The 19,541-nt window shown below is 37.3% G+C and overlaps 1 protein-coding gene across 4 annotated transcripts in view; it reads right to left on the bottom strand.

Annotated features, from left to right (window-relative positions):
* Window positions 1-1,797: 1,797 nt before the first annotated feature.
* The window catches only part of LOC148518781 (cytochrome P450 2C23-like), a 395,981-nt gene continuing 378,237 nt past the window's right edge, over window positions 1,798-19,541 (bottom strand). For 2 of the 4 annotated variants that reach the window (XM_088477122.1, XM_088477125.1), the window contains exons 3-9: window positions 14,195-14,344; window positions 11,556-11,716; window positions 8,349-8,525; window positions 8,083-8,224; window positions 4,709-4,896; window positions 3,618-3,759; window positions 1,798-2,196 (exon numbers count right to left, since the gene is read on the bottom strand). In XM_088477122.1, coding sequence (XP_088333248.1) covers window positions 2,015-2,196; window positions 3,618-3,759; window positions 4,709-4,896; window positions 8,083-8,224; window positions 8,349-8,525; window positions 11,556-11,716; window positions 14,195-14,344 — 1,142 coding nt within the window. In that variant the 3' untranslated portion in view covers window positions 1,798-2,014. Of the gene's footprint in view, window positions 2,197-3,617; window positions 3,760-4,708; window positions 4,897-8,082; window positions 8,225-8,348; window positions 8,526-11,555; window positions 11,717-14,194; window positions 14,345-15,096; window positions 15,109-17,242; window positions 17,251-19,541 lie in introns of all 4 variants that reach the window. The other 2 variants (XM_088477124.1, XM_088477123.1) reach the window with 2 other exon arrangements.

Below are 19,541 nucleotides of genomic sequence, written 5' to 3'. Positions count from 1 at the left end.
TCCTCTTTGGAAAAGACCTCCCTTCGAGCAGCCATCCAATTACCATAATGGTATAATATTGAATTGTTAACTTCTGGACATCCTCCCTTTTTTAGTGACTATTTCTCCTCAGAGAGGAGTACATTATACTATTGAATTAATATTGGACAGTTTCCCTTCTGTTATGTGCCACTTCTTCTGCAGTTTCTTGGTGTGTGTGTTTGCCATCTCGCTATTCTGTGTTTATATGTAATTTGTTGTTTGTGTAACACTATTGTCTTGCTAGATCTGTGATTGTCATTATTATTCAGCTGTGATAGCACACCCATGAAACCACATGAACTCCTAGAATCGGGCTAGAGAGGTCTTCACATATAACAGCCAGCATTTCCCATAGTGATTAATATTCTCACCAATACTTGGATGCCGCAAGGTTTTATACTCTAGATAGTATGAGCTTATGTTAGAAACTGGATGGCTATGGAGAGCTAAGCTGGAGTACTGTAGGTAACAGGCAACAGGGTACCTGAGTCAGGAGGCAGGAGCAGAGACCAGGGTCGGTGAGTAGACTAAGTGAGGGTAAGTCAGGTAGAAAGCAGGCATATCGGAAGCCATATTGATAATTGTGGTAATCCTGGTAGATACTGAGGTAACTGAACAGTGCTGTCAGAATCCCAGTGGAAAGGTAGAGGTTTATGCAGATATTGCTGGCAGGCACAACACAGGCTGGAACCAGGAGATTATAAAAATCAGCAGTCAAAGAGGAGCAGGGCAGCTCAGCTCCAATGCACAGTAGGATGCTATAACCTGCAGCAAGACAAAGTCCTCACTGCCTTTTATCCAAGCAAGGACCAATCCTTCCAGGAACAAGCTTCCTAATCATGCAGACATGCTACAGCTGTCCAGTAGAGAATGGTCCCAGCATCTAGGCAATGGTCAGGACCAGCAGCCTGTGTGGCTGACATAGCCTAGCACAGCCCAGGACAAGGCAGGCATTGTTAACCACTGCAGCTAGTGCAGCAGCTCCTAACATCAGCTTACTACATTTTTGTAGTTACTTCTGTTATTACCTGCAGGTCTACAATAAATTACATAAAAAAACACTTCTGCAAGAGTGTGCAATGACTAATGTAGGTTTTTACATTCACATTTAAATAAAATAATACTTAAACAGAAAGAAATAAAACTTCTAGTGAAATTTGCTCACTCTCCTGAGTTGGTAATGTATTAATATGTTACGATAAAACACTACACATTTATGTTGTTCAAATTACTTTTGACACAATAGTCTCTTTTATTTAACATTAATCATGCACAATATTACCAGTAGATATAGACTTTACCTACTTTCCATTGTATTTTAAAACCAATGTTATCACAAGTTACAGGGCACCTTCAGGGGCTCCAGCACTGCCCTTTTCTTTGCTTAACTGTAGGGTCAGTGCCACTGTATCTTTGTAACAGTTTTAATAACAAACCTTCCTCTTTTAAACTAAAAAAAAATCCAATAAAAATTCCTCAAAATGCCACAAATATTCTAATTCACCTTACTGCAGTTTGCTGATTCTCATTGTGTGTTTTACCCCGTGTCCATTATTATACAGATATTTAATAGGTAATGTGTGTGTAAAGTGGTTAACTGATTATTATTATTATTATTATTATTATTATTATTATTATCTGATTATTTTGTAGAAAGGGTCCTGCAACCCCTTGAAACCAATAAAATCCTAATAATTTGCAATATACCTAAGCACCACTTTTCCTAAAAGTCCCAATCAAAGACTAGTGATTGGAGGACAGGTGGATGCAGGGAATAATCTGATTTCATTGTAAATTTTCTATTTTTCAAGTAACTCAGCGTTTGAAGTAATATGTGCTGGAACTTTGGAACAGGAAATAAATTTTGTCATTAAATGCTTAAAACATCATCAGAAAGGAATAGCTAGGTAGTACAAAGTATGTAAGCATTGCTCTTTTGTTGTGATGTGACGTTTATATCCTTTGTGTTAGTGGATGTAATATAAGTACTTTGTCAGCGGGGGACAACAAACATCTCATAGGGCCATGGTCGAGAACCATTGGTCTTTGGTTCTGGTGTTATGTTTAAATCATTCTTGTCCACTGTGGGCTTCAATGTAAAATGTTGCAGTATAGTGGTGAGGAAGAGGAAGAGCTCCATCCGAGCCAGGCTCTCCCCCAAACACATGCGTTTTCCTGGGGAGACAGAATGAAATATATATGTTGTAGTACAGACTTAGATTAGGTAAATTGTGAATACCTGCAACATTTTAAAAGTAGTATTATCTTTATGACACTTAATAAAAATGGTCTGTTCTGTACAAATGTCTATATTTTTTCATATAATTTGCTTTTCTATAATAGAGTAAATTAATTAAGCATTAAACCTTTATTAACCATTAAACCTTTACTAACCATTAAACCTTTTAAAAACACATGACCAAGATCACCAACAGGGAATCGGGCTGTGCAAACTACTCAAGCCTGCCAGGGATATTCAGTCAAAATCCACTAGATGACACCCACAAGCTGGTGTGACTAAGTCCCCCTCAGATACTGTATGTGCACCTCTTTGCAGCTGCTGGAATGTATAGAGGCCTCCTATATTCAAAAAAGTATGTGGCCACCCCCACATTCTTTGGCACAGTGCCAACACCTGAAATGTCTTCTGGAGGCTCTGTATGAGATATAGGAATGATTTAACTTTATTCAGGCCTTTTCAAGATAGTGTAATAAATGCTTGAAACATACAATATCTATGTACCTTTATATAATGATCGTAAATGTCCTGGGTCAAATATACCATTTGTGATCAGTTTATTTCTAACCTAACCATTTGCATGGGTGTAAACTACATTGCTCTTAAAGGAATATCTATCATCTGATACCTTCATGTCATTTGCATACTCAGGGATGCCATCAAAAGGTTACATTCAGTACTAAAGTACTGGGATCAGACTGACATTTGGACCTGTCATCACTTATGATCCCAGCCACAAACTGCTTCTTATTCTCAGGAAGCCATGTGTATGTGATTAAGAAGAAGGTTTCATATATTGGAGAATTGTTGCAGGCTGCCCACTATTAGATTATAATCATTGTCACCAACAGAGCATATTGATATGGGGGTATGTAGTTTGCATTTCCTGGACCACCCTCTCCAATGGGTTAAGTCTAGCCTCATATACTTCCTCTTCTCTCTCTAGCCCCACCCCCACCTCTCCTCATCACATTTGCTCCTCCCCTGCTTCCATTTGGCTGGACTATTCACATAGTAAAAGAGGTACTCAGAAGTTCCTCAGCTGTACTTCTACCACAGGTGTGCCTTTGCCTCCTTGTAAATTGTATCTATGACCCCTTTCCCATACGTGCTTCTCCCCCCTTTCCCTGTCTATTCCTCTACCCTCTTTACATGTGTCAACCATGTTGATCTGATTAATTTGTCTTTTTTATATTTTTTCATTCTTGATTGTGGCATAATACATAAAAACATTTACTATAATATATTTGAACTGACATGAGATATTAAAATTGGTATTGCCATAATATACTAACATTTTCAGTAGTTAGCTAGTTATGACTGAAATACTCTACTATAAGCTATAATATGTTTGTACCTGCAGAAAATGGCATGAATGCATCATTCTTCTTAAAGCCACCATTGCTATCAAGAAAGTGTCCAGGAACAAATTTGTCTGGGGTCTTGAACTGTTTAGGGTCTTTCAGGACAGAGGTCAGGACTGGAAATACCAAGGTTCCCTGAAATATTTTTTTTTTTATTTACTATTTTCAACTTGATTTTGTACAAAGCATATGAACAATATGGGCATGTCCAGGCTTAGAAGGTGCAATAGTTTGGGTGTGACCAGACAAAATATCAAAAGAGATTATAGAAAACATTAGATTTCCGCAAATAAGAATAAAGAGAGGATATTAATATATAATAGATATAGCCTTAATAACTACAATTATTATTATTATAAGTAGTAATAATAATAAGAATAATATTTTGATTTTTATGACATACAGAAAGATAGTACAAGGGCATGGCTATCATTTTGGGTCAACAGATGCAAGGATTATTTATCCTGCCCACAAAGGATCCAAGTGAGGCAGCCATTTTAGGCACACTATATAAAGTTACACTAGGCAGAATAGGCAATGCCTGGAAAAGATTACACATAGTGGGGGAGATAAAAAATACTAGGTGAAATCATTGCAAAACCATCAGAACCACGCATTGTTTATTCTACACAATAGACTACAAGGTTCGGCAGCCATGTAGAGTGCACTAAATTGCTTAGAATGTGCAATAAGCAATAGAGTGACTAACACAATACCTAATGCATAAATAGTTCAGCAGATTGTTCATCCTGCATTTGAAAGTACAAGGAGAGGTTCAAACTACATAGTTTACAGTGGCCAGGAAGAGCAATTCATACAAGTGTAGCTTGCAGTGGGAAACTATAGAGAAAAGAAAAAGAACTGTACGTTGAAGCATGTAGAGATACAGTACTGGATAAGTGGGATTTGGAAGAAGGGGGACAGGGGAAACATGGTAGAGTAGGGAGTCCATGATGTGGCAGTAAGGAGAGACATGCAGAGCAGTCAGTATACTGCACATAGAAATACAAGGTAAAATGGATATATAACAGAGTTGCCATTTAATTATCTAACCATTTCTTCACATTGTCTCTGGCAAAATTACCTTTGGAATATGATATCCTCTGAACGTTGTGTCTTTACTGGCCGCATGAACCACTCCTGCAGGGACAATATCGGAAAATCTCTGTATCTCATGAATAACAGCGTCGGTGTATGGCATCTTACTCCTGTCCTCCACTGAGGGGCAGCGATCTCTGCCTATTACATTGTCTATTTCCTCATGGATCTTCTCTGAAACATACATTCACATTTATGGAAGAGTAATAAGTAAGAATTTGATTTATGTTTACTTTTTTATAATTTTTTAATACTGCATCAAGAACTAAACAAATCATAATTAAAGTGCAAATATTCCAACGTAATCTGTAAATTGGTAACAGACGGCCACATTTACACTTTTAAATTTCAATAAAATTGCCAAAAAAAATTAAACACATTTTCCTGAAATGTATTTTACTTTGTAGAGTGAAAAAATTTATAACAATATTATTCAGAAAAAGGTAGAGTGTTGGATTCTACTTTACACATATTTGAACAGCACATGTAGATAAATAGATAGCACTTTCCTGGAACTGCATCTACACCATCACATCCTAGGATTACCATCCTACCTAAGAGACACTTTATATAATCTACTGTATGAAAGTTCATGACATTAAATTAGAGGCATGAACATTGATTATAGAATGGGCATTTAGGCAACCAAATACTTTTTTTAATTTTGAAGGAAGCAGTGACTTCCACAAATTACTTATTGATCTACTGGAATTTGTACTCAGTAAGAACTATTCTACCTTCTGTGACCATTTCTACCTGCAAACAAGAGGAGCAGCTTGTGCCCCCACATACGTGAACCTCTTCTTAGGCTGGTGAGAATGGGAATGAATTTTCAGTGGAAAAATGAAAGATTCACGGAACATATTGCAACATGATTATGATATAGTTATCATCTGGAAGGAGATATTAAGCTAAAGCTTATGCATCATATCACTAACAACTCCATATGTTTTCCAGAATTGAACATCTAAAGTATAAGGACCCTAATAGTATGTTACCATTGAATTATATAGCAAGGTAACAGCCATGAATAGTCTTTTATACCAAACCAGCTCAAATTTCCCTGTAGCACTTGAAAATATTCCAAATGGTGATTTTTTTTAAGACTGATGAGAAATTGCTTGGATGATGCATTCTATGAAATGTTACGAACTGGCATTAAGAGTTGAAGAGCAAGGTTATAAATGGTCAATTAAAAGGGTCAAACCTGCCACACTGCAGATAAAAAGGGGACCCCTTATCTTTTCCAACAAATCTAAATGAGCAGAATAACATTAGATTTGTAGTTAATTGCTACAAAATGTGATGAGAACTATAAAAATACCTTACAAAAATGTTAGATTTTCCTACTTGATGAGGATCACCCCAAGAACCTGGATCAAAATGTATGAATAAATTAGGGAAGGACCAGATACCTAAGAGACCACTTACTCAGAAGTCACTTCATGAAGAATCAACCTAGGACAACTAAACTCCCCGGCTCCTTCCCATATTTTATATACCATGCCTATTCCTTCATGACAAAGACCAATACAGTAAAGAACAGATTTGGGCAAGAGATTAAATTAAAAAAATCCAAAAACTGTAATGCAGTGGGAGTAATGTGCTGCATTACCTGCAGTTGAAACATGAAATATGTTGGGGTGACATCAAGAATCTTTAAACATGAATACTGGAACATGTCGGATCAATAAGGACCTAACCAAACCATTTTCATTATAATCATAAAAAGATCATCACTGACATGAATGTATTTGTGTTATAAAAGCTAGAATTGACATCATGGGAGTGGACCTAACAAAATAACTACTTAGGTTGGAAAGTGAATGGACCATCAATCTAGGAACCGTGAGACCATACAATTTAAAATAATTAGTCAGCTACAGTGTATTTATTTAGCCAAGCATGCCTACTTCCCCCAATATATTAACTTTCCTTCCCCTTTTCCTGGCATCTTTGCTGTAGCCTTGTTACTTCTCCTTTAAATCATAAGTATCCCATTTATTGAGATAATTACAGATTTTGCTCAACATTATATCACATTATAAATACTATTACTGTAGCTTTCAATCACACTTCCCCACATTAAGTGCTGTTTCACACATTATAATTGCTTAAAACTCACCTCTTTTCAAAAATCATTCATCTTATTCCCTTTGTATAGATGTATTCTCATTTCTCATATTTCACTGTAATTTATTTTTCAGCACAAATCCATGTGCTTTTCCCAACTTCACTAATTCATGTGTCATGTTTAGTTTAGTTTATCCTTTCACACAGATATTCTGAAATTTGTATCTATTTATTAGAGATATTGTGACATTTATTTTGTATTGGACTAAGGGTCTGATTCAGAGATGGATGGTATTGCAGAGCCGCAGGGAAGCAGCTGTGCAATACTGTCCAACTAATAAGCTGATGTAGCAGGAGGCATCAGTAGGAAAAAAATACACATCCTGTCAGCATCTGCGATCCGAGTGCTACATCCAAAAATGCAGCATCGAATCACCATCGTGATCATTGCTACCATCAGTAGAGGATCGCAAACATGGTTCTCAATGGTCCAGGTTTTAATGGTCCAAGTTTTAATGATATCCATTGTTGAGCACAGACAGTTAAATCAAAAGATTGAGGTCACCTGTGCCCAAGCAAGTTTAACCCTAAAACTTGGACCATTGGGGTGCCTTGTGATAACTCTGCACTAAGGGGCATATCTATAATGGGTGCAGGGTGTGCGGTGCCCCCAGGTTCAGGGGGGCCCACACTGCACACCCTGCACCCATATTATCTAAAACTTACCTCTCCGAGGTCCCGCGTTGGGTGTCTCAGCGCTGCTCAAAATGCCAGAAAATGGCCACCACTGCCATTTTTCTGGCATTCTCCGCATGCGCAGTGAAGGAATCACCAGGAAAATGGCGGCTGGGCAATTTCCTGGTGATCTGCATATACACAATAAAGTCTGGGCACACTCTAGTGCCCAGAGTCTACTGATACTGTGGTGGCTGGCCAGCCACGTCAGTCAGCTTCCAGCCACTGAGGAGAGTGGAGGGGGCCATGGATGGGGGAATGTATACGGGCCCCCTCCTCTCTTAAGATACCCCTGTCTACTCCACAGTAATAAACTTAAAAAATAAATTAATATTATTTAAATGTTTTTGTCTATACATCTCTGCTCCAGCCCAAGATACTGAAAAAAGCAAGGATTAGAAGGCCTCCCAGACTATGGGCTATTGCTAAGAGTATTACCCACATTGGACAAATGAATTGGTTGTTTATCCTTTTTTTTGCACATGACCTTGTCAATATTTCTAGAGAATATTTCACTATTTCTAGAAACAAAAAGCAATGTTACATTCTTACCTTGTATCTCAGGGTATTTGAGCAGAATCAGGAAGCCATATCTCAATGTCAGACTTGTAGTTTCTGTCCCAGCAAAAAAAAGGTCAATTACTGCTGACTGTAAGTTATCATAATGAAATTCAGTGTTTTGAGTATGTTTTTCCTAGAAGATAATGGAAGTATTTTGGTTAGGTGTTAAACAAAACATACAGCCTTTCCACTCTTTGAAGATGCAGTGGGTTATTATACATAATCCATTTTTATTCCAAAGACTTTCCCCAAGTTACCTCTTCCACCTTCATGAGGAAACAGTCTATGTAGTCTCGTGGACAGTTCTTATCCAGTGTGTTTTGGTGAGACTTCATCATGTCCATCACAAAGTCCTTCAGTTTTTTAAAAATTGGGAAAAGGTTCTGGTGAGGGCCAGGAACGTATTTCATCAAGGTTGGGAATATATTAAGAAGCTGAAAAAAAAAGTATAATTGAGAAAATAAAATCTAAAATGTAAATATTTCTAAGGTCCTAATATTATAAAGTTCCTTACTAAATGTTTCCAAAACCTCTTAGTTTGCTAATTATTTATGAATGATTTTAACTTTAAATCATGTTTGGCTAGTTTTATATGACACAATTGGATAGATTGAGCTTATTTTGTGACAATAATAGATATGTTTATTATAATGATAATTTTTATATATTTAGGGCCTGACACTGCATTACAAAAAGAAAAACAAATTGATTGGGGGGAAAGGGAAAGGGAATATCAGTTGGTGCTATCAGAAAGCAGCTAGTTCAAATGGAGGTGTCAACTCCTAACAGTGTATTGAAAAAGAAAAATAGATATGAACAGCGCTATAGTATCTAGTTATAGATCATAAATCAATTAAATTTATCAGTATTGTAGCAAACAAATATAGATCTATCTAAAAAGTATGCAATGTCAAATAAAGACTGATAAAAAATATGCATAATATACATAAAATCAATACATAATGCAAATAATTATAAGTATCTATACGGCTTGATTGAAAATATTAATTTATTATGGGTATAAAAATATAATAAGCATACATTTCATGAATATTGAATTTCAAGGTGTGAAAAATAAAAGATAAAAAATTGATGGTAACAATAATAATAACAGTCATAAATAAAAATAATAATAATATGATAATAATCCAAGGAAATCCAAAGAAAAATGTCCATAAAAACTTGATTAATGGAGTGATAAAAATATAAGTTAAAAGCAATTGAACATGAAAGAGGATAGCACCCCACTACCACCAACATAGCACTTGGATTCCTATGTGGACTTGCCTCCAGACCAGCATCGTTCATTTGTCTTCCAGCCTATTACTTTTAAACATCAGCACGCCAGTGCAGGTACTTCTGCATCGTTCTCAGGTCACGGACATCATAACCAAGTCTGGTAATTACTATTAGCTGGATAATATTCCAGATCCACACTTGTAGGCCAGTGACTGTTGCAACATTATTATCACCAACTGTTATTTGAATCGAGATTGTTCTGTGAGATTCCTCTATCATGTTCAATTGCTTTTAACATATATTTTTTTCACTCCATTCATCAATTTTTTATTTACATTTTTCTTTGGATTTCCTTGGATTATTATCATATTATTATTATTTTTATTTATGACTGTTATTATTATTATTACCATCAATTTTTTTATCTTTTATTTTTCACACTTTGATGTTCAATATTCATGAAATTTATGCTTATTATATTTTTATACCCATAATAAATTAATATTTTCAATCAAGCCATATAGATACTTATAATTATTTGCATATGTATTGATTTTATGTATATTATGCATATTTTTTTATCAGTCTTTATTTGACAATGCAGACTTTTTAGATATATCTATATTTCTTTACTACAATACTGATAAATTTAATTGATTTATGATCTACAAAAAGAAAAACAAATGAAAAATAGCATATTTGTCCCTGTAAACTTTTGAGCACGGCCTTCTTGCTTCTTTGTCTGTCTGTATATACCCAGTCATGTTATAGTATTCTTTTGTTCCCAATTGTAAAGTGCAATAGAATATGCTGGAGGTATATAAGTAAGTAATTATAAATAACAAATACGTACATAAATAATAACTTACAGTACTTTCAACTAATTCACATACACAAGAAAAAAATAACATTGGTTTTTAAGGAGATTAGGATTTACTAAAAAATAAAAACTCTCTTTACTATTGGCAAAATCTTCTTTCTCATGTATGATTCAAAGTAGCAAAGATATATTTTTTAAACTTTCCCACAAAAATGATGTAATGTAATCTGTATAGTGTAAGCAAAGAAGAAAGCCCTACCTGCTTTAGGTGGTGACTCTGCAGTCAGCCAACCAGAAATGCCTTATAGTCTGATAACTGAATATGTATTTGTGCTAGCCTTCTGGTACCCAATCGTGATACAGCTACCAACAGACATCATCTGGATATCTATGGAAATCTACCTCTGTCTAAACAAATATGCCCTTTCTGTATTTGGTCTCTGTTTTATCCCCTTTCTCCCCTAGTCAGATACTTAAAGCAAAAAGTGTCTCAAGTGGCAGATCTGTATATACATGTAGGTGTGCATATTTCTTATGGGCATGCATGGTACAAATTTAGATAAACTTTACACCAAACTCAGTATCAGCCCTGTGATGTTTATATATTTGATTTAGTTATATTAATTCTTAGTAAGGCATTTGTTGTGAGATGATACTAACATAAATAAAATTAATATCTGGTTCATTATCTAAATTATTTACACATTGGGACTATTTATGTTTGTGAATTAAATATATTTTATGTGAATAATTATTTGGGGTTAGTAGGTAATGTAGCTTCAAAAACTGGATGGCAGCATTACTATAAATTCTCTCTTGACTAGCATAATGGTGATGTTTTTCCATTTTAGCCTACTTTTTAAATTCATTATACCCTAAAGTTTGTTTGTTCTCTTTGCACTACAATTCAAAGTGTATTTATATTCATTTTAGCTCATGGTGGCACCTGATTAGTCAGGTCCTGCAGCTTTGGCTCCATATCGGTAACCAAAAGTTTCACTTCTCAATTCTCCAGGACATGACACCTGGCAGGAGATGTACTAAGTCTTAGAGAGTGATAAAGTGGAGAGAGAGAAAGTACCAGACAATCAGCTCCTAACTGTCACTTTACAGGATGTGTTTGAAAAATGTCAGTTAGGAGCTGATTGGCTGTACTTTATCTCCGTCCACTTTAATCTCTCTCCAAGGCTTAGTACATCTGGCCCTTGGATTTAGATTGGCTGCATATAAAAATGTTGGATTGATTTCAGGAAGTCAATAAAGAAGACAAAATATTTTATGCAATTGGAGCTTTTTGTGTTTTCTTGTGCATATGTTTTGATAGATTTTAACTTTGTTTGATGTAGAATTTGTTGACATGATCAAAAATACAGAAATGGAAATTTTGAATATTCTTGTTTCATACCTGACCTGAGGCAGAGTTTATTAACTGGACAACATCTGCAAGGTATGACAGTAGGGTTATGAATTTCTTGTCCTCATAATCAAATCTCTCACCAAATACAATGGAGCAAATTACATTGGAAACAGCCAATCTCAGTAGATATGATGGGTCAAATGGAGTGCCTGTTATTTTGTGAAGAAGACAGCCTTTAAATTCACTATACAATATGATAGCAACATTAGAAATAGCATAAAGAAATACGTTCACATAAAAATATTTTCCGCATAGTGGTATATTCAGACTACCACCAATAGGCAAATGCAGGGGGGGGGGTGTTCTGGTTGCCTGAAAATCCCCTTCCCCTCCCCACACCATGACCACAATATAAATAAATAGTATATAATACAATTTTACTAGTGCTGCAGGTTTTCCTCAGTATCACAAACGTATAACTAGCACCACCAGTGGATCTTTTAACATGTGTCAGCCAGTAATGAATACACCTGTGCACTGACTAGGAGATATGGAAAACATACTCTGTTAGGTTGTGTGCACACAGATATATCTGTCCAATCTGTCTGGTGAGAAGGAAAATCTGGTCCGATTCTATTGTTATTTGGTCCCATACTTTACCAGACTGTCCTTCTAACCAGAGGGACTGAACAGATATATCTATAGGTGTGTACTGAGCCTTAGGGTTGCTCTGCTATAGATCATTTGTAGGGTTAATTATTGATACAGTTATCCAGTGCATAATAAGACCAATATGTACATATATGTCCAGGGCAGTGCTATGTTCTTCTGCTGCCCCCCAAATTCTGGATAAGTGATAATTATGCCCTCTTCATGGACAGACCACACTCCTTCTAAAATCATGCATTTGGAAACCCCCCTCTAGAAATCCTGCATTTGCCACTGCCACCAATCACAGGCCTGCAAAATAGGGGTCATTTAAAATTGTCTGGAATTTAATGACAGATTCTTATGATTTTTGGCATGCTAATTTTAAATATAATCACCAAATTTCTCTATCATACAAGGTTTTTTACAGAGTGAATGCGAAAATATGGAGAAGTAAAATAATAATAGGTGTCCTGGTTGAAACATTTATTTGTAAAAAAAACATTAAAAATAGTTCTCACAAAATTTTTGATAGAAATATATTCCGTTGTCAAAAATAGTTTTGTGCATGTTTACAAGTTCTACAAGTACTGCCTATTTCTTTTTCCCTCAAAGCTCCTTTTAGTAGCTAAATATATATATGTAATATTTAGTGTGTGCTCAATATGATAAGTGTTTGTACTAAATATAAATTTCTTTAAATATATACATATTGAGTCATATATTATCAATGCACCCCCTTTGGTGATTATATACCTTTCCCACAGGCTGGTAAGTGCTTAAGGAATCCTAGGACTGGACCATATTTTATTTTATGTGCCTTCTCTAGTAGGCGATCAAACTATGGGAAAGTTTTTATCTGTGATATGCTCTACATTCTGTGATTATTAATTTTATTAGATGTACAGTGGTGCACCAGATATCTTTTCACTTCTTCTGCCATATACATGACAAATAAACATATAATGTTATAAAATATATAAAGAAAAAATACATGTTGTAAGGCTCCTCATTTTATAGGCTAACAGAAGTGTTTTCATATATGAGGTTCTGTGGTATGGGATTCCATAGATATATAATTCTGTTTTATCTCAAAAGTTTTATACAAGGTTGTTTTTATATGGTAAAACACTATTGTAAGTTTTTTTCTGATAAATGTTAAGCATACTTTGTCTAAAAAAAGAGTACAAGAAGAATTACACACATGCTTTCCTGAAATTTGTGCCTTTGGTGCATCACCCATGAAAAATTATCTCTACATCTCTAGTGGGACTATCCCAATGCACAGATATTGATATACTGGAACATTAAGCCAGAGATAATATGCTCGGGAATAGCCTTTTGTACCACTCTGTGCTTTTTTGCATTTCCTGGCACCCATACTTATCAGGCAATCCAGAAGCTCTGGTACATTATTAACTGTTAAGGACACTTTGTGGCTTGCCAGGAATTGTGTCATACTGAAAAAGGAGAGGTCAATCCAGGACAGTCACAGGCTGGTTCACAGCCAGCTAAGAAACTATTCCATAATTTACAATCCTGAAGGAAAGAATGACTCATCCCCTTTCCCTATTTGTGTCTGTACTTCCATAAAGCTTTAGGTATGTACTTAAGTCCCTTTCCCTTACCCTCTTCCGTCATCACACCATTATCATCATACCTAGTTAAAGCACCCACCCCATATATTTGTCTGTCTTTCAATTAAACTTTTGGCTGTGATGTGCCCTCCATCATGATCTCTTCTTTTCCTCCATCACACACACTGACCGTTGTTGGAAAGTTGGAATGTTAAGTTATGAATGAATATTCCAGTAAATAATGTATAATGTAGGATGTCACATCATATACTATGTATACCCTGTATTTTACTACAACATAAGGTTGGTTTATGTTCCACACTGTATTGTGTTTCTGTGTGACTCAGTACACTTGAATGCAATGGCGTGTGTCGTGCGTGTGTCTGTTTTTTTTTATACCTTATGGAAAAATTCTATGTTTTTATGAATAATTTTGAATCCTCATTCATTATCTCTACCCACCTTGGCTCTTCATAAATGTCTCCCCAAGGAATCGAGCCTCCTCCTGGATCCTCTCCTCAATGCTTCTCTTTCCCATTCCAAAATTCCTCATAGTCATGAGAGAGAAGCGACGCATTGTCTTCCATCTTTCCCCATTGCTTGAGATGATCCCTACAAATTGTGTTCTGTTATTTCCAATTAAATTTGCAAATATTAATTGCAGATAATCAAGAAGTCAAGTCATTCCTATAGATGTACATGCAAAGCAGTGGTGGGTGTCTGTATGTATTTACATACTAATATCTATTTTAGGATAAAGATGCCTTTTATACTGTCATACCCCAATAATGAATCGCATCAGATGACTACAACTCTCTGCCATGATCACAACTTCAAGAAAGCTGCAAGTTTTACAATCATGGCTGAGCAATAGTGAAAACTCAGATCATAACCTTATAACCTTCACACTGTCCTCCATTACATCAACCTCAATGTCAATCAAATCAACCAAGCCTCCTCAAACCCACAGAGATATTAATGCTATTAATTTTCAACAACTAGCCATCTCTCTGCAACAATTAATCTTTCTAAGTTCACTTCTCCTGAAACTGCTGTATCACACCGGAACCAGACCCTAGAACTAGCCCTTGATGAAGTAGCTCCAGCTACCTATCACACTCCACGTAGACTTAGAAGTCAATCGTGGCATCCCAAATTGACAAGACACCTACAAAAACTCTCACGTAAAGTAGAACGTCAGTGGCGTAAATCTCAAGACTTCCTCAAATATAAGACTACCAGTCTTATTTGTAATGCACTGGATACTGCCAAACAAACATATTTCCAATCTGTCATCTCTGCCCAAGCCTCTAACCTCAAGCAACTTTTTAATACATTTAAATAACTTCTTACCCCTCCGTCACCCAACCCTCCTGCTGCTATCAGTATACAAGATCTTGCTTCCTATTTCAAGGACAAGATTGATAATATCCTAAATGACATGGTAGGCTCTTCCTCAGCCAGGGACCTGCTCAATTTCCTACCAAAACCCGGTAGTACATTCTCATCATTTAACCCCACTAATGAAGATGAGGTATCTCATCCTCCTACTCTACTACCTCTCCTATTGATCATATACCCTCACAAATTAGTAAAGCTCTGTCTCCTGTGATCAACCCATATGCAACTAAAATCTGTAATCTCTCTTTCTCTACTGGTATCTTTACATCACTGTTCAAGCATGCAGTGATCATTCCCATTTTGAAAAAACAAAATCATGACCCTAACTCTCTCTCAAATTACTGTCCTATCTCCCAACTCCCTTGTCCCTCCAAGCTACTGAAGAGACTTGCCTACACTCGTGTCACACACTTTCATAACACCCACAATTTACTGGACTTACTTCAGTCAGGCTTTAGTTCCCAACATTCCACAGAGACAGCACTAACTAAGGTAGTAAATAATCTTGTCACTGCGAAGGCAAAAGGTCAATACTCACTTCTAATTCTTCTAGATCTCTCTGCTGCCTTTGACACTGTTGACCACTCTCATCTCACACAAACACTATAATCCCTAGGTCTTCAAGAAACAACCCTTTCTTGGTTCTCATCCTACCTATCTAATCGTTCTTTCACTGTTCACTTTTCTGATTCTACTTCCACTTTGCTACCTTTATCAGTTGTAGTACCGCAAGGCTCAGTCTTGGGTCCAATGCTTTTCTCAATGTATGCCACCTCTCTTAACAAACTAATCAGCTCTTTTGGTTTTCACTATCATCTGTATGCGGACGATACTCAAATCTACCTATCCTCCCCAAATTTGTCACCATCTGTGCTCGTCTGTGTCACTGAATGCCTCTCTGCCATGTAATTTTGGATGGCATCTTGCCACCTCAAACTTAACATATCCAAAACAGAATTAATTATATTTCCACCAGCCAATAGTAGTTAACAACCTGATATCTCTATTACTGTTGACAACTCGACAATCAACCCCACCCCACAAGCTTGCTGCTTAGGTGTCCTCCTTGACTCTGAACTGTCTTTGGTTCCCCACATTCATCTGTCTCTAAATCCTGTTACATACATCTAAGAAACATAGCCAAAATTCAACTATATCTTACACAAGATACTCCAAGAACTCTAATACATGCACTCATTATTTCCCGCATTGACTATTGCAATAGTCTCCTTATTGGTCTTCCCAAAAACAGACTCTTGCTGCTCCAATCCATTTTGAATGCAGCTGCAAGGCTGATCTTCCTTGCCAAATGTTCAGTGTCTGCTGATCCACTCTGTCAGTCCCTCCGTTGGCTGCTGTTCTTCTACCGTATTCAATATAAAATACTTACACTCACATATAAAGCTATTAACCAAATCACACCAAAATAAATGATTTCTGTTATCTCACAATATCTTCTGATTCGACATCTCTGCTCTGCACAAGATCTTCATATCTCATCCACACGCATTACTTGTTCCCATGCACGATTACAGGACTTTTTTCGGGCTGCACACTTCCTGTGGAATGCCTTCACACTCACAATAAGATTTTCCGCTAATCTCCAAACATTCAACCATTCTCTGAAAACTCACCTCTTCAGACAAGCTTATCAGATTCCAGAATCACATACATAAACTTTATTATCCCTATCTAAATCCCTTCTTATAGTATACACATATCACATTTTCTCTCTTCCATTTCACATCCTCCTAACCCTAGGCCAACTTTCCAGTGTGACTGGATCATACAGCTCACCAAGAACATCTGCAATTGGGTTGGACCAATTTGCAATATATAGCACCAATCCTTGTGTATCAACACTTATTTCCCTATAGATTGTAAGCTTGCGAGCAGGGCCCTCTTACCTTTATGTCTGTCTTTTACAACCCAGTCTTGTTCTATTAATGTTGAATCAAATTGTAAAGCGCAACGGACTATGCTGCGCTATATAAGAAACTGTTAATAAATAAACTCCATTTATACCATGATAAAGCAACACATGTTTGCCAGCCAGCACACCACTGGAGAGCTTGGACTATCATTGCAATAACCCTGTTTAATCAGAACTATTTAATCTGCATCATGTGGTAACTATATTCAAGTTGGCTTATATTGTTTGGATAAACTCCAATTATGTAGTGAATATACTCGTACTCTTGACTTTGACAAGACTAATCCAGTGTGTTCACCTAGTGGGTATATATCCATTTATCTTGAATCATGTATGCTATATCTGATAATTGTGACCTAATCAGCCTGAACTAACTAACTGTACTCTTAGATCTGAGTAGGGCTATTTTTACTGTCTGTTCATGTTTAATTTTAAACATGTTTTTTTATTAAAGTTTTAATGTATTCAGAGGGTACCATTTTATCTTAAAATATACAAAATTTTAGTATATTTAAAGACTTACAAGCTACCAGTGCTGATTTATATATATATATATATATATATATATATATATATATATATATTTGGTACTTTATTGTTTTATTGTTTTTTGTGGGACTGACACCCCAGTTAGCCGCTGTAGAGTGCATATATACCTTATACAGCTCTTTTTGTTCTATAAAGGTTTCCTGACTAATTTGGTACACTACTCACCTTACCTTGTTGAAATAGTGGTCACCCGTTCCTTATATTTGTCTTTACTTTATTTGCCTTTTGTGTTTTTTTAATCTCTTTTCATTTTGCCCTTAGGCAACTGTGAGACATGATTTATTTCAAGAGTAATCTCCAATGAGTGATCTCAGCTTTCGGAATAGCGACCTTTACAGGGGGACAGGCCTTTGTGGCTCACAGGAGCAATCAGACATGAAATCAAAGTTGCTATGATAAGCAAACATGAAACAACATCAACTATCATCAACTATCATTTCTACATAAAGGCTGGACTTCAACTTTCTTCTACTGCAGAAAAATCATACTTTCTTAATCCAGAATGTCCAGGAGACCCCTGAGTTTTGGGTATCCCATCTGTGATTTACCACACATTCTTTACAAAGCCCTTCCCTGGTTTAGATCCATGCGTCAGAATGTACAAGGAGTGAGATACCTGCGTTCAGTGTTGGTAAATACTGAAATACTGCTTGGTGCATCTTTAGACGCACCATCAGTTGCACCATTAAAACTTGCACCAGCCCTACAGCATGTGTAGAATATATATATCTGAATATGGCTTCCCATGTGAACGAGTGTGTGTGTCAACACCCATAAGACAGACCATCTCCATGCATCCGCATTGCCACCTATCTGTCACCGACCAGGAATGCCCCATACCTATTTATTAGAGATCTCAGAGATCCAAACCCACACGAATTTCTGGGATCTGAAGCAATCCAAGTGCAGCTCAGATCTCCCTGCGTGCCCCGGATCCCTCAACCGAGGCAAAACCTTGTGACTCTGCTGTTGGGTCGTGAGGATTTGTTTTGAGTGGGCTTAATGCTGATTGGCTGAGAGAGCCATCTCTCACGGCTCTCAGCCAATCAGCATTAAGCCCATTGAAAATGCAAAAGAAAAAGAAGCTGGCGCCCGCCATCCCCCGCCGCCTGCCTACACCACCGCTGCCAGCACCCCTGTACTGAGGACACCATCAGCAACCCCCACACTGCCAACACTGCCAACACTCCCACACTGAGGACACTACCAGCACCCCTTCACTGCCAACACTGTCAGCACACATGCACTGAGGACACCGCTGGCACCCCCGCTCTGCCGACACCACCAGCACCCTGCATTGAGAACACCCCCGCACTGCTGTCATAGTCAGGAAACCTGCACTGAGGACACCGCTGGCACCGCCGGTACCCTTCACTGAGAACATTTCCAGAACCACAGCACATCCATTTCATGTACTGAGGACACCACCAGCAACCCCCAAATTGCTGACACAGCCAGCTAACCTGCACTAAAGACACGACTGGCACCCCCGCACTGCCAACACAGCCAGCAAACCTGGACTAAAGATACCACTGGCACCCCACACTGCCAACACAGCCAGCAAACCTGCACTAAATACACCACGGGCACACCCGCACTGCTGACATCACCGGTACCCTTCATTGAGGACACTGCCAGCACCGCAGCACTGCCATTCCGTGTACTGAGGACACCGTCAGCAACCCCGCTCTGCCGACACTGCTGTCACAGTAAGTGCACTATTGGTGTATCCAAGCCACACTGTATAACACACTGTATCCATGTTGGAAGTTATAAGCTGAACTGCCACATGTTAGTGCCACCCACTGTGTCTCTTAGCTTAGTCAGCCAGCTAGCTGGATGCAACCTTTTGGCCTTAACTAGATGAAGCAAATAATATTGTGAGGTGGGCAAAATTGATTGGAAATTACTGAAAATAAATGTTAT

The sequence above is a fragment of the Taudactylus pleione genome, unplaced genomic scaffold, assembly GCF_031769625.1.
Source record: "Taudactylus pleione unplaced genomic scaffold, aTauple2 ptg000199l, whole genome shotgun sequence".
Lineage (NCBI taxonomy): Eukaryota > Metazoa > Chordata > Amphibia > Anura > Myobatrachidae > Taudactylus > Taudactylus pleione.
Note: the sequence above shows the minus strand (reverse complement) of the source record. Positions and strands in the feature narration are given on the sequence as shown.